Source organism: Ochotona princeps, chromosome 8 (assembly GCF_030435755.1).
Source record: "Ochotona princeps isolate mOchPri1 chromosome 8, mOchPri1.hap1, whole genome shotgun sequence".
In the NCBI taxonomy this organism is placed as follows: Eukaryota; Metazoa; Chordata; class Mammalia; order Lagomorpha; family Ochotonidae; genus Ochotona; species Ochotona princeps.
Window position 1 is genome coordinate 66,128,288 of NC_080839.1, and position 15,396 is coordinate 66,143,683.

Here is a 15,396-nt window from a genome sequence, read left to right on the forward strand (position 1 = left end):
AAAGTCAGATACACACAGAGGAGGAGAGTCAGAAAGGAAGATCTTTTGTTCATTGATTCACTCCCTAAGTGGACACAATGGCTGGAGCTGAGCCAATCTGAAGCCAGGAGCCATGAGCCGCTTCCTGGTCTCACACGCGGGTGCAGGGTCCCTTTTGGCTATCCTTGATTGCTTTCCCAGGCCACAAGCAGGGAGCTGGATGGGAAGCAGTGCTGCCAGGATTAGAACCAGAACCCATATGGGATCCTGGCGTGTCAAACTGCTAGGCTACCACTCTGGGCTCCGGAAACTCATTTTTGATGACATGTATTTATTTTAAAAGCAGACAAGCAGGAGTGGAAGAGACAGAGATCTCTTGTTTGCTTGTTCTTTTCCTCACAAGGCTGCAGCAGTGAGATGTGGGTGCATTGAAGCCAGATACCAGTGACAGACACGGCATGACAGACAAGGACCTACGCATTTGGGTGTGTTCTTTTTGTCTTTCCGTTGCTGTGGCAGGAAGCTCTGCTGGAAGTGTGGCAGCTGGCACCTGAATCAGCCTTGTGAATGAGATGGCAGCATCCCAGGTGGTGGTGGACTCCATGCCACAATGCTACCTCCTTCTTCATCTTTCTCCAAGTCTCTGTTTTACTCACGCTGTTTGCTTCTCCTTACTTTGTGGTTCAAGGTGCAGCTCTGGGTCATTACCTCGGAGGTTTTCTCTAACATCCCTGCGTGACTCAGAGGTCGGCTTCATTCTCTACCACACTGCAGTGTGGTTTACTGGTGCCTCCTGCATCTCCTTGTTCCTGTGAGCTTTGAGAGGCCTGAACTATGCCTTCCTGGCAAGGCAGCATACCTAACACCAGCTGGGTTTACTGTAAACATTTGTAGATAGGTGTGGTTACAGTAACCAAATGGATAAACTGGCTTTCCCAACTTAGGACTAGAGAAAAAACACACCAATAAAACAAAGGAGCAGGCACAGGAAGCCTTTGTATGCTAATTTGCACATCACACAAGCCCTGGAGACACTTTGCCCATCAATTAAATCAGCCTCACACTGCAGGAAAGGAAACTTTATTCATGCCAGTGATGTCACAGCTAACTTACCCGGAAAATCCAGGTTTGGTTCCATTAAGAGACAACCACATGCATTAAGAGGTAGCTATAAAGGAAGGGGGAAGTGTTCAGGGAAGGGCAGATATTCAAATTAGCTTAAGGAGGTTTGTCTGCTTTTCTGGAATCCACTACACTGTTCTCTAAAGCAAAACCATATCCGTGTTCCGTTGTTTATGCAAGTATTTGGGCGCCTGGAGCTTAGGGAACTGGAACCCTCTACTTTTGATACCACTTGGTGATTCTGATAGGAATCTAGTCTTCGGCTTTTCACAGGGTAATCAACAGGAAGCGCTTCTTCCCACCGAATAGCAGGGTTCCATCTCTACTGCCTGGGCAATCTTGAGAAACGAACACAAACCTTCTTTCTTTGCAGAAGATTTCATATTGGTAGTTAAGCTCAATTTTCTTTGCAAGTAAAATTACAAGTATTTATCTGTGGGCTCACCTCTTTGTTATTCTTAATTCTTTCTCACGTAGGGGTGGGATGTGAGGCAGGCAGTGATGAAGGAGGCTCTCAGAGAGAATCCCATCGCCGGGGGCCCTGCTGTGGACCGGGCTAAGGTTATGGGGAAGGACCCGGCCTGGCTTTGTTTAAAAGCTCAAGGTTCCGGCGCGCTCGGCCCCTCCCTTTCTCTGCTAGCTGAGCTTCCTGAGTGCCAGACACCACCGGGACCATCTGACCCCCGTTGTCATGCTCTGATCTACAGCCCTGAGAAGGGCCACTCAGGTGTGGGGTCCCAACGCGGCTCACCGTGCCCTCACCACGGTCCCCCTCCAACACTCGTGCCTTTGTCGACCGTCTCTCTCGTTGCATCCAGGCCACTTTGGGGGTGCTGGAGCGGGAATACGAGGACGACTCGGAGCTGCCCAGGCTTGAGAGCTTCAGGATCAAAGACCAAGGCCCAACCATTTGGGGCGATCCGGTCGTTCCCGTTCTTGGTCGTCCCCAGTCCCCCTCACCAGCCCCCAGGCCCGGATGGCCGGGGAACCATAGAGCCGACGCGCCCCAGAGCGTCGCTCGGCCGGCCTCGGAGCGCCGGCGCCGTGCTGGGGGCGGGGCCTGGCGGAGGCCGGGGCCGAGGAGGGAGAGGCAGCCGAGCAGCGGCTGCTGGCCGTCCTCGCAGCGCCCCGCCGTGGCCACGGCCGGAAGCGGCCTCGTCGGCCCTGCGGCGCCGCCGGAGCCCTGACGCACGGAGCTCGGCTGCGAGAACGAGAGAGAAAGGGGCAGCAATGGCGGCTCCGCTCGGTGCCCGCTGCTGAGGAGGGCGAAGGCGGCGGAGGGGCTCTGCCGTCGGCCCTGCGGCATCGCGCCGGCCTCTAGCCTCCCGCCTTCCCTCGCCGACTGCCCTTCCTCTGTCCTGCTCTCCTCGGTCCTTGTCTGCGCTCCGCAGAGTCCGGAGCGGCTCGGCTCCCCCCAGCCCGGCCCGGCTTCGGCTCCCGCTACCCTGACTGCCCGGCCCGGCGGGCCAGCTTTCCTCGGCTCTCCCGGGAGCGGCGGGCCCGGTCCCCACGGGCTGGATCATGGTGAACACCCGCAAGAGCTCTCTGCGTCTTCTCGGGTCCAAGTCTCCCGGGCCGGGGCCTGGGCCTGGGGCCGGAGCGGAGCCAGGGGCGACTGGAGGCAGCAGCCATTTCATCTCTTCTCGGACCCGCTCCTCCAAGACCCGCGCTGCCAGCTGCCCCGCCGCCAAGGCCGGGGGCAGCGGTGGCACCGGCGTCGCCCTGGATGAGGCCCGGGTAAGAGCGCGCCGGCCCGGGTCCCGAGGCTGGCAAGTGCCGGCTCGGCCGCCGGGGCTTTGTCTGGCCGGGCTTTTGGGGGGCAGGAAGCCTGGCCGGTGCAGCCACTCGGGAGGCCGGAGACGGGGGTCTGCGGGTGCGGTGGAGGGTGGCACTGGGCGGGAAGGGCCGATTGCAGCCCTCTGGCTTTTGCCGGCCCGGTTCTTTTGTGTAAAAGAGGAAACACTGCAAGTCGAGGGGACGAGGGCTTCGGGACTTCTGAAAGGGGCATTAGGACGCTCTGCGGTCCGTGTCCTTGCCCTGTCTCAGAGGGGACTTGGAGGGGAAGCGAGAGCTGGGGGGCCGCCGGAGCCCCCGGGTGGGAGCGTCGGAGAGGAGAAGTGAAAGTTTTGTGCGGTGTCAAACCCGTCTCGAAAAGTGTGTCAGCTCCTGCGGCTGTCTGACTCGCGCTTTACTCTCAGTTTGGGGGTGGTTCAAGTTGGTGAGGAAGTGAGTAGAGCTCCAGTTGGCAGCCAGGCAGGGAGGCTGAAGAAAAGTTTGTAGCTGCTCCGACACCAACTTTCAAAGGAGATCCACGCCGTCGCCTCTCCAGGCAGGCGGATCCAAGGGAGAATCGGCCGGCTCCTTCGCCCCAGGATGTGCTGGGTGCCCCAGCTTTCAGGTCTGATGTTGGGGGGAGTCGGCACCACCATCCCCCAGTTACCGGGACTCTTGGTTGCCTTGCATTTTTTGTTGTTATGGAAACAGTTAAGGAAAGGAGAATTCATGCCGTGGCCGTTGTCAGTGCAAAAGTGACGTTGGAAGAGGGGGGTGCTTATTTAGTTATTATTATTATTTAATATGTACAAGTGATGAAAAGGTTTCATGGAATTTTGTCACCTCTAGTGTAAACCTAAGCGAGCTTTCTAGGAATTGACAAGATTTGTGTTATGAGATTGGTTTTGAATTCAGAGTCTTGCTTCTGTCTAGTTAACTTGCAGAAGTAATCTGGCTGGCAATGCCATTCTTGTAAAATGCTCCTTTAAAGTCACACCGTTTTGTTGTTTTTAGGCGGGGAGAAAAAGCAATAGTTTATGTTTACATAGGAGTCTGCAGGATTGTGTTTTGTTTGTGTTTTTTTCTTTGTGTCTCATCCTGTTTTGACAGTGAGTCTGGGGAAATACAGCAAACAATTTACCATGAAACATATTTATTGTATCTTTGAAAATATCTTTGGCTTTTATTTGGGTAAATATTTTAAAAGCTGCCCTGCAAGAGTGTTTGGGGGGCTTACAGATCTCTAAGGTTGAGATAAGAAAGCTTAATCTGAAAGTCTTGCGAAGTGTTCACAGTAGGTGTTCTGGGGTTTTCTGTAGAAATTATCCCAAGAGCTTTACCTGCCAGGAGGGTCTGCCCTCTGCACCTAAGTACAAATAAAATATTTAGAGTGTAAGCATGTAATTGTGTCACGCCGTGAATGCCTGATCTGTTAGAGCAGTGTGTGTCTCTTCTGAGGCAATTAGCTCGTGTGTCACCATCAGTTTGTGGTCGCATTTTCTAAATCATGGCTATCATGCTGACCCGACCCCCTGAGGAATAAGGTGAGGTAATTTGTCAAGCAGCTGTTTTGGAGATGTTAAAAGGCAAGGAATCAATAATCGAATGTAGAAATGAACATTTGGTTGCTTTTAAATCACTCGAAAAATGAAAGACCATTAGAGCTCTTTTTAGAGGATATCAGTGAAACTTTGTCTTAAGGACCTTTTAAAAATGTTTAAAAAAACCCACAGATTCCAGGCGATGAAGGATTTCTTTGGAAATGGTTTATATTTTAGTTTCAAACATATGGCTCTTGTAGATGATGGAATGATACAGCTGGGTTTTCTGAGAGATTTTGGAGATTTCCCAGTTGTAGATTTGTGATTGATACAATTCCGCTTGGAGTCTCTGAACTATATATTTGTAAGGTAGGTTTGCCATATATCTGTTTCTGATGTAGATGGAGGTTGGTTAGCTCTTCTTCGGTTGATTTTATCTTAAATAAAAATACAGTCAAGGGCCCGGCGCAGTAGCCTAGTGGCTAAAATTGCCTTGCATGCACCAGGATCCCATATACGCTCCAGTTCTAATCCTGGTGGCCCTGCTTGCCATCCAGCTCCCTGTTTGTGGCCTGGGAAAGCAGTTGAGGACGGCCCAAAGGTTTGGGACCCTGCACCCGCATGGGAGACCCGGCAGAGGCTCCTGGCTCCAGATTGGCTGAGCTTTGGCCATTGCGATTGCTTGGGGAGTGAATCAGCGGACGGAATCTTTCTCTCTGTCTCTCCTCCTATCTGTATATCTGCCTTTCCAGTAAAAATAAATAAATCTTAAAAAAAGATACAGTCTTCATCTTAGAGAAATACAGCATTTCTGATGTACCCTTTTGCTGTACTTACGACATGCCTCAGTGTCTGCGGTGTGTGTATTATTGCGGATGTTTGCTGGCATTTGCACCGTCTTATCTGAAGGAAAATAGTTGCTCCTGTGCTGTTACTTTAGAAAATCCATAGCTTTGAGGAAGAACTGTATGCTATTGAGGAATTTGTGCATTTTTTGGCTTTGTGCTATGGTCTTCACTTTACATGTGATGTTAATTTTTTTTTTAACCTCTGTCCCTAATTTAGATAGTTCACTGTCTGCAGACATTTAATTTGTTCTAAAAAGTCATTGCACAAAGAGTTATTCCTATAGTTTTGGCTTTTTCCGTGAGTGAATGTTTAGGACCGGGGATGAGCGTCAGGCCCATTTTATTTGGTTGTGTCTATGCCCCTGCTCTTGTGTTCAGACTTTTATTTATTTATTATTATTATTTTTTTGACATGCTAAGAAAAGCTGTGTTTAATGACTATAAATGTATATAGGTTTCTGAGTTTGGGGAAAAGATCCATCTGTGAGCTCATCACCACCTTCAGGATCATAGAGCTGTCCATCACTACAGAGTGCCGCTGTCTTCATTAGAAGATCTGTCCTCTTAGCACATTTTAGGTATATGAAGCAGTATGTTTTAGCTTTATTAGATTTTTTAATTTCTAAATTGAAAGGCAAAGTAACAGAGAAGAGAGACAGGGAGAGAGAACTTCTACTTGCTGGTTCACTCCTCAAATGACCTCAGTGGCCTGGAACTGGACCAGTTTGAATTCAGGAGCCCGGGGACTCATTTGGGTCTCTCTTGTCAGTCAGTGCAGGGTCCTTAGCCCTTGGGCTGTCGTGTGCCTTTGCAGGGACACCAGCACAGAGGCGGATTGGAAGTGAGCTGCCCTTCCTGAACCAGTGCTCCTCAGTTCTGCCATAAGGCAAAGGCAGAGGCTCATCTCCTAGGCCAGGTACCAGCCTCTGGCCAGAGGCTGTGCTGTGCAGTAGGTGTCTGGATTCTGTTTCTCTCGTGTAAGGGAAGCCTTGTTCCCTTTGTTGATTACCTCTTTTCTTCTCGAACTCAGCCCCAGTTGTCACCTTTGTGTTGCCTCCTTCTATTGGCCTAGTCTTGATTCATCATCATGTGTATCTCTTTGTGTGACTTATTTCATTTAGCGTAATCTCCTCTAGGCCCATCCGTGTTGGTACAACTGGCTGAATGTTCTCTTTTCTTTTTTGAACAGTTTCCTATTTTTATTACAAGTCAGATATATAGAGAGGAGGAGAGACAGAGAGGAAGATTCTCCGTCCGATGATTCACTCCCCAAGTGAGCGTCACGGCCGGCGCTGTGCTGATCCGAAGCCAGGAACCAGGAACTTCCTCCAGGTCTCCCACGCGGGTGCAGGGTCCCAAAGCTTTGGGCCGTCCTCGACTGCTTTCCCAGGCCACAAGCAGGGAGCTGGATGGGAAGTGGAGCTGCCGGGATTAGAACTGGCGCCCATATGGGATCCCGGGGTGTTCAAGGCGAGGACTTTAGCCGCGAGGCCACGCCGCCGGGCCCACAGTTTCCTTTTCAATGGCTGAATCATCACACACACATTACCCTGTATTTCTATGTATGTGCAGGCAGATGCACCACGTTTTCTTCAGCTTTCCCATCCACGGACATTTACGTTGTTTTCATTTCTTGGCTGTTAAAATCAGTGCTGCCTGAACAGAGGAGTACATGTATCTTTTTGAAACCTTTCAGATGCTTTGCACAGACACACAGAAGTGGAACGAAATGATGGTTCTGCTGTAGTGTTGGAGGTGCCTCCCTGCTGTGTATCTGAGTGGCTGCCCCGCTCCGGTGTGTCAGCGTTCATTCTGCAAACCCTCCTCAGTCCTTGCAGTCTCTGGGCCTTGCTGACGGGGTGTGAGGTGCTGGCCCCTGGGGGTTTGCATGCTAAGCACCTTGCCATGTACTGCTGCCCCTTTGCATGTCTTTGGAGAAGTATCTGTTCTGGAGAAGCTTTGGCTATTTTTGATCAAGTTGATTTTTTTTTTTTTTTGCTTTTGACTTGTAGGAGTGCCTTACATATATATTTTTAAAATTAATTCCTAATTAGATAAATGGCTTGCTAATATTCTCTCCCATCCCAGTAGTTTGCTTTTGTGTCCTTTTTTTTTTTAATATTTATTTATTTAGAAAGCAGAGTCAGAGAGAGGGGGAGAGATCTTCCATCTGCTGGTTCTCCACCCAAATGCCTGTTACCGCCCGGATTAGTCCAGCAGCCTGAAAGCCAGTCTCCCGTGTGGGTGGCAGTGACAGAGCCGTCATCTGCTGCCTGCCAGACGGGGTAGCAGGAAGCTAGATTGGAAGAGTGGTAACTGGAACTTGATTTGGTATAGAGACATCTCAATAGATGGCTTAAACTGCTGTGCCATGATTCCTGCCTCATTTGTTCACACTTTTCAAACGTCGATTTTGCTTATAGTTGTATACATGTAGGTGTAATTATTCCTGTATGTTTTAAGTGTGCCTAAAGCTTGACCTATTTTGGGTCACTTCATCTGGCTGTCAGATGCTAACTTGTTTTTTATTTGAGAGAGATGCATACACACCTTTGTTCTGCTGGTTCATTCCCACAATGCCCACAGTGGATGAGTCAGTTCAAGTTAGGAGCTGGTTCTGCAACCCAGGAATCTTTCTGGCAGGAACCCAGTTCTTGAATCATCTCCAGCCCCTCCCAGAGCATAACAGTGAGCATAAATGAAACCCCATTGTGTATGTGCTAAAGGAAATGCCAAACATGTAATTCGCAGTACTGCGGCACTTTTCTTGAGGTGAATCCTGGAATAGACAGGGTCACTCTCCATTCAGGTACGAACACTGCTTGAGATCCTTAGTTTTTATAGCAGGTGGCAATCCTACCACCTATTCAGCTGGCTTCCAGAGATTATGGGCATAACTATAATTCAGTACTTAAAAGACATGCAATAAAGGACTATCAAAGGATGACTTAAAAGTCTGTTTACTACTGCAAAGATACAAACAGTGTCTTAAGAAAAAGAAAGAAAGAAAAAAAAGGAATCAGAAAAGAAAAAAAGAAAAAAAATCCAGGTATAAGACAAAATGTTTGGGGAGAGCACAGTGGCCGTAGCTTCCACTTGCAGCGCCAGCATCCCATGTGGGTGCTGATTGAGTCCTTGCAACTTTGCTTCCTTTCCAGCTCCCTGGTTACAGCCTAGAAAGGAGTGGAGAATGGGAGAGCCTGAAGAAGCTCCTGGCCCCTGGCTTTGGATTGGCTTAGCTCTTAGCTACAGCCATTGTGGCCATTTGGGAAGTAAACCTGCAGATGAAGATCCCTCTCTGCCTCTCTTCTCTGTAAATCTCTCTTTCTAAACAAACAAACAAAATGAACAAACAAAACAAACAAACAATCTTTTTGAAAAAAAGAATAAGAGAACAAATATTCAGCATTACTAGCCATGAGAGAAATGCAGATCAAAGTCACAGTGAAATAGCACACTAAACATTAGCTGGCTAGCTATTTATCAACAAGACCAAAAGTTGGGGGAGGAGGTTGAGCACATCAGCTAAACTAGGACACTGCTTGAGGTACCTGCATCCTATATGGGAGTGCTTAGGGTCAGGTCCTGGCTCTGCATGCAATTCCAGCTTTTTATTATTGCACATGAACAGCCCGTGCTAATGGTTAAATCAGTTGGGTCTCTTGTCACCCATAAGGGAAACCAGATTGAACCCCACACTGCTGACTTAGGCTTGCCCAACTCTTGAGGCCCTTGGGCAAGGAATCAGGAAATGAATGATCTCTCTGTCTCTGTTCCTTTTAAATACATTTTTTAAATTTAAAAGAGAGATACAGAAAAGGACTAAGTTAGGCATCATGTTTAACTCCCAAACCCATATTGGAGTCCCTAGGGTCAACTCCTGGACCTACTTGCAATTCCAGCTTCCTGCTACCGCACATCTTGAGAGGCGGTGGCGATAGTGCAAGCAGCTGCATTTTGGTCACCATGTGAGAAACGAGGATTGGGTTCCACATTTTTGGTTTTGATTTTGGCTTGGCCCCACTTCATTTGTTGTATTTGGACAGGGACCCAGGAGATGAAGAGCTCTGTATATTCCTGTCGTTTTCAAATAATATTTTAAAAAAGGACAAAAGGGATGATGGCTCAACTGGCAAGCCATGGAATCCCATGTGGGTGCTGGCTGCTCTACTTCCAGCTCGCTGCTTATAGCCTGGGAAAGCAGTGGAGAATGGCCCAAAACCATCTTAACAAACAAACAGAAACAAGCAGATGCTAGTGAGGATGATGCAAAAGGGAATCTGTTACAGTGCGGGTGCTGAATGTCTCTCAGAGGGTCCTCACAGTGCTGCCATTGGGAGGTGGTGGAAGCTTAAGAATGTGAGGTCTAGTAGCAGGTCCTTAGGCCTCTGGGGGCATCCCCTCAGAAGTTATTCCTCCAGATAGGTGCCAGAAAAGCCTGAGTTTGGGCCCAACTTTCTCGACTTCCTAGTTCATCATTGACCCCTTCCTGTCTACGGACTCCACCATTTGCCACAAGCCTCTCTCTGCTGATAAAGCCAGAACTGTCAGGTAGATATAGCCTACCTTTTATCAGTTGGCTTCTTCAGATAATTCGTTATAAACCAAAAAATAGACTAATATGTAAAACACCCATACTGTTGGTAGAAATACAAGTTAGTACAGTCATTATGGAAAAACAGAATGGAGATGCCTCAAAAATTTGAAAATAAAACTACCATATGTATCCCCAATCCAGCCCAAAAATGAAATCACTGTGTTGAAGAGACACCTGCAGTCTCATGTTTATTATGGAAGCATTCACAACAACCTGAAGATGAAACAGCCTAAAGATAAGCAGTTAAGAAAATGGGGTATACAAACACAATGGAATACTACACAGCTATTTTTAAAAGATGAAAATAAATTTAAATTTTTAAAGATTTATATATTTTTATTGGAAAGTCAGATATATAGAGAGGAGGAGAGACAGGTAGATTTTTTTATCCACTGATTCACTCCCTAAGTGGGTGCAACGGCTGGTGCTGAGCCCATCAGGAGCCAGGATCTTCTTCCAGGTCTCCCAGGCGGGTGCAGGGTCCCAAGGTTTTCAGCCATCCTCGACTGCTTTCCCAGGCCACATGCAGGGAGCTGTATGGGAAGTGGGGCTGCCAGGATTAGAACCAGTGTCCATATGAGGTCCTTGTGCTTGCAAGGTGAGGATTTTAGCCACTAGGTTCCTGCATTGTGCACATAAATTTAATTTTTCAAAAAGATAAAATTTTGTAATTTGCTACAACATGGCTAGAAAGCTAAAAGATATTAAATGGACCAAGTTAAACACTGAAGACAAATACTGTCCTGGTCTCATAGTGTGAAATCTAAAACTACTGAGCCTAGGGCAGTGGAAGAAAGAATAGAGATTATTAGAGGCTGTAGTAGGGAGTGCTGATCAATAGGTACAAACTTACAACCAGACAGAAGGGACAGAGAAACAAAATTACAACTAGATAGAAGAGATAAACTCCTTCGTTAGGTACTGAAGACTAGTAACAATGTATTCTAGATCTCACAGTACCTAGAAATTTTTCTGTTTCACCACAACGCCATGTTGGAGGTGGTACATATGCCGAGTACCCTGTTATGCATACTTGTATCAAAATATCACCTTGTGGGACTAGTGCAATGGCCCAACAGGTTAATTCTTCACCTGTGGCTGGAATTTTTTATGGGCACCAGTTCACATCCCAGCTGTTCTACTTCAGATCCAGCTAACTGCTTGGTGGACAGTAAAGAATGTCCCAATTCCTTTGGCCTACACCCATTGTCAGACTTCCGGAGAAGCCTCATGCTGTTGGCTTTGAGCTGACTGAGCTCTGGCCATTGCAGCTAGTTGGGGAATAAACCAGAGGTTAAAACACCTCTCTCTCTCTCCATTTCTCCCTCTCTCTGTAAATGTGCCTTTTCCATAAAAACTTTAAAATCTTAAAAAACCTTTTTTTGCAAGATTTATTTATTTATATTGGAAAGTCAGATTTACAGAGAGGAGAAAAGAGAAAGATGTTCCATCTGCTGGTTCACTCCCCAAAATGGCTGCAAAAATAAAAAAAACTTTATTATTTACTAATTATTGGGAAGTCATATTTACAGAGAGGAGGAGAGACAGAGAGAAAGATCCTCCATCCAATGATTTACTTCCTTTTTTTATAAAGATTTATTTATTTTTTTTATAACAAAGTCAGATACACAGAGAGGAGGAGAGACAGAGAGGAAGATCTTCCCTCCAATGATTCACTCCCCAAGTGAGCCGCAACGGCCGGGAACCAGGAACTTCTCCTAGGTCTCCCATGTGGGTGCAGGGTCCCAAAGCATTGGGCCGTCCTCAACTGCTTTCCCAGGCCACAAGCAGGGAGCTGGATGAGAAGTGGAGCTTCTGGGATTAGAACCGGCACCCATATGGGATCCCGGTGTGTTCAAGGCGAGGACTTTAGCCGCTATGCCACGCTGCTGGGCCCCAATGATTTACTTCTTAACCGGCCACAACAGCTGGAACTGAGTCCAATCCGAAACCAGGAGCCAGGAGCCTCCTCTGGGTCGTTGAAGATGGCCGAAACTCTTGGGACTCTGCACCCACCTGGGAAACCAGGAAGAAGCTCTGGGCTCCTAGTCTGTGATAGGCTCAGCTCTGACCTTTGTGGCACTTGGGGAATGAACCAGTATATAAAAGATATTTCTTTGTCTCTCCTTCTTTCTGTAAAATCTGACTTTTTTATAAAAACAAATCTTATAAAAAAGATATATAAAGTTAATGACCTCTAATTTGCATTAATTTTTAAATATATATTTTTACAGATTTGTTTATTTTTGTTTGGTAAGGAGATTTACAGAGAGAGACAGAAAGAGAGAGAGAGAGCTTTTCCGTTCACTGGCTCACTTCCAAAATAGATGCAGTGATTGGAGCTGAGCTGGTCTGAAGCCAGGAGCCAAGAATTTCTTCGGGGTATGCTGCGGTGGTGTAGGGCCCAAGAACTTGAGCCATCCTGTGTTGCTTTCCCAGTCTATAAACAGGGAGCTGGATGGGAGGTAGAGCACACGGGACTCAAACTGGTGTCCATATGGGATGCTGGTGTGCAGGCCGGTCATTAGCCTGTTGAGCTAACACATACCTATCCAGCTTGCTTTGAATGTAGCTACTTTGAATGTAGGGGGACTGACAGTGTGACGAAATGGGTAAGGCTGCTACCTGCAACGCCAGCATCCCGTAAGGGCCCTGGTTCCTGTCCTGGAAGCTCACTTCCAATCCAGCACCCTGCTAATTTGCTTGGGAAAAGCAGTAGCTGGTCCAGGTATTGGGCCCCTGGCACCCACATGGGAGACCTGCATGAAGCTCCTGACTCCTGGCTTTGGCCTGACCCTGTGCTGGCTGGTGTGGTCGTCTGTAGAGTGAATAAGCTGATGGATTATCTCTCTTGTCTCTGTAATTTTTGACTTTTGAATAAATAAATAAATACATTTAAAAAGTTTTTTGAGGGACCAGTCCCCCTTTTTAAAAATAAATACTTTAAGAGGTTGCCTGGGAAAGCAGTAGGAACCTCTTCAAGGTCTGCACCCTTGTGGGTGCAGGGTCCCAAGGCCTTGGACTGTCCTCTACTGCTTTCCCAGGCCACAAGCAGGGAGCTGGAAGGGAAGTGGAACAGCTGGGATACAAACTGGCACCCATGTAGGATCCCGGTGCATGCAAGGCAAGGACTTTAGCCACTACGCTACTGCACCGGGCCCCAATTTAATAGACTCTTAAATGAAACAGAGTAGTCAGGACTTGAGCCAGCACTCTAATATAGAATACTGATGTTACAAGTGGCAGCTTACCCAGCTATGCCACAATGTCAGTCAACTTTCTTTAAACATTTTTGTTTGACCTTTTTATTTATTTGGGAAGCAGAGAACCAAAGAGAGACAGAGACAGACACAGACAGTGAATCACTCACTGGTTCTCTCCCTAAATGCCTGCAATAGCCAAGGCAGGGTCCTGGTGAAACCAGGCACCTGGAATTCTATCTGGGTCTCCCACTTGGGTGTCCGGGACCCAGTTGCTTGAACCGTTGACTGTTGTTTCCCAGAGTGTTCATTAGCAAGGCACAGCTGGGACTCATATCCAGGCACGTCCATCAGGAGAACAGGAGCTTGCCAAGTGGTGTTTGGGCTACTTAACTGAAGGCCTGCCCAGAAGATACTGTATCCTAGTTTTCCCCTGACTGCCATAGGCCCAGGGCCTGACCCAGCATTTGACCTATAGAGCATCCTCAGTATCTGTTAAGTGAATGAATGACTGGCATTTTGAGGAGATAGTCACTTTTGTAAAAATCCTCATAATAGAACTTTGAGAGTAGAAGACAAGCCAGACAGTCCCTGCCTTTGATAATGTGAGTGTGTAGATGGTGTGCATATATAGGTTCAGGGTGGATGCCAAGGCTGACTCGATGAATGTTTTGGCAGAATTTTTTTCTTCATGTTCTTTAAGGACAGATGATCACATTATAGCTGTACTGTATTTATGAAATGCTAGATACAGTAAATATTTTCCAAATGAATGAATAGAAAACGTGCCTCATTTAAAGTTACTTTTGAGGGCCCGGCGGCATGCTCTAGTGGCTAAAGTCCTCACCTTGAACACACCGTGATCCCATATGGGCGCTAGTTCTAATCCCGGCAGCGCCACTTCCCATCCAGTTCCCTGCTTGTGGCCTGGGAAAGCAGTTGAGGACGGCCCAATGCTTTGGGACCCTGGACCCACGTGGGAGACCTGGAGGAAGTTCCTGGATCTTGGCTTCGGATCGGCATAGCATTGGCCGTGGCGCTCACTTGGGGAGTGAATCATTGGAGGGAAGATCATCCTCTCTGTCTCTCCTCCTCTCTGTATATCTGACTTTGTAATAAAAATAAAAAAAAATCTTAAAAAAAAAATAAAGTTACTTTTGAAAGAAGGGACAGAGGATAGAATATCGTTATGTTCTTATAATTGCATCTATGAATTATATTGGATCTATTCTCTATATTAATATAATCAAAATAAAATATGGATATATAATAAAATTAGTTTTATGTTGACAATTTTTTTTGCTGTATGTAGCCTAATAGAAAGAAGTAACTAAGATTTATTTAATATCATATATAAGCTAGATGTTGTGTATGCTGTCTCATTTAATCATTGTAGTAGCCCGGTTTGGTAAGAGGTAGTACTTATACTTAACATCTGAGGAGATAAGAGTTGAGGAGGAGGTGACATGCTATGTCAGTGGCTAAATAGATAATAAGTGGTGGAGGGTAATCACTTGAATCTTGTTCTGGGATGGGTGTTGTGGTAAGTGTGGGATTGAGTCCCAGCTCCTTCATTCCCCAAAGGGCTGCAGTGGACTGAGTTGACCCAATCTGAAGCAAGGTGCCAGGAGCTTCTTCTGGGCCTCCTACATTGGTGCAGGTGCAGGGTCCTAAGGCTCTGGGCTGTCCTTGACTTCTTTCCCAGGCCGCAGAGAGCTGGATGGGAAGTGGAGCAGCCGGGACATGAAACAGTGCCCATATGGGATTCTGGTGTGTACAAGATGAGTCATGATGCTGGGCCCGATTTTTAAATTTGTAAAAATAAAAAAATATGATTTTATTTTTGAGGATGTTTACATGGCTGAGAGAGATGCATGCCCTTGTGCACCACTGACTAGAATAGGGAGAGTTGAGGAATGGGGGAAAGTGAATGAGACAACTGCCTACAGTCTTGTTTTTTCTTCCTGTATCTGGGGAAAGTGGGGAGAGAACGGAAGGGGACCGCTCCCAGCAGCCTAACCGTTGCTTCAGTACCCAGGAATGGGTGATGGCCACCTGATATTCTCTCAGGGTCCCTGATGTGGAACATGTTCTGAGGATACTGCTCAAGTGATTTCAGTAGTTCTGAGATCCTATTGAGGAAAACCTTCCAAGGTCCATTGGCTGACATAGTGTACCTTAGATCTTGATTCACCCATATACTTGCTTTCAAAGCTTGATTGGGAGAGCTCTCCAATTTGTTCTGCCCTGCATGGTCCTAGACGTCCTCTGCAGGCTTCAGTGAACTGATTGTCAGGTCACCTTGAGCATCTGGGCATGCCGTCTACTATACAGGA

General features: G+C 47.1%; 1 protein-coding gene across 3 annotated transcripts in view; it reads left to right on the plus strand.

Annotated features, from left to right (window-relative positions):
- The first annotated feature begins 2,254 nt into the window (after positions 1-2,254).
- The window catches only part of ATAD2B (ATPase family AAA domain containing 2B), a 164,136-nt gene continuing 150,994 nt past the window's right edge, over positions 2,255-15,396 (plus strand). For 2 of the 3 annotated variants that reach the window (XM_058668204.1, XM_058668205.1), the window contains exon 1: positions 2,255-2,838. In XM_058668204.1, coding sequence (XP_058524187.1) covers positions 2,623-2,838 — 216 coding nt within the window. In that variant the 5' untranslated portion in view covers positions 2,255-2,622. The remainder of the gene's footprint in view (positions 2,839-15,396) is intronic. The other variant, XM_058668206.1, reaches the window with a different exon arrangement.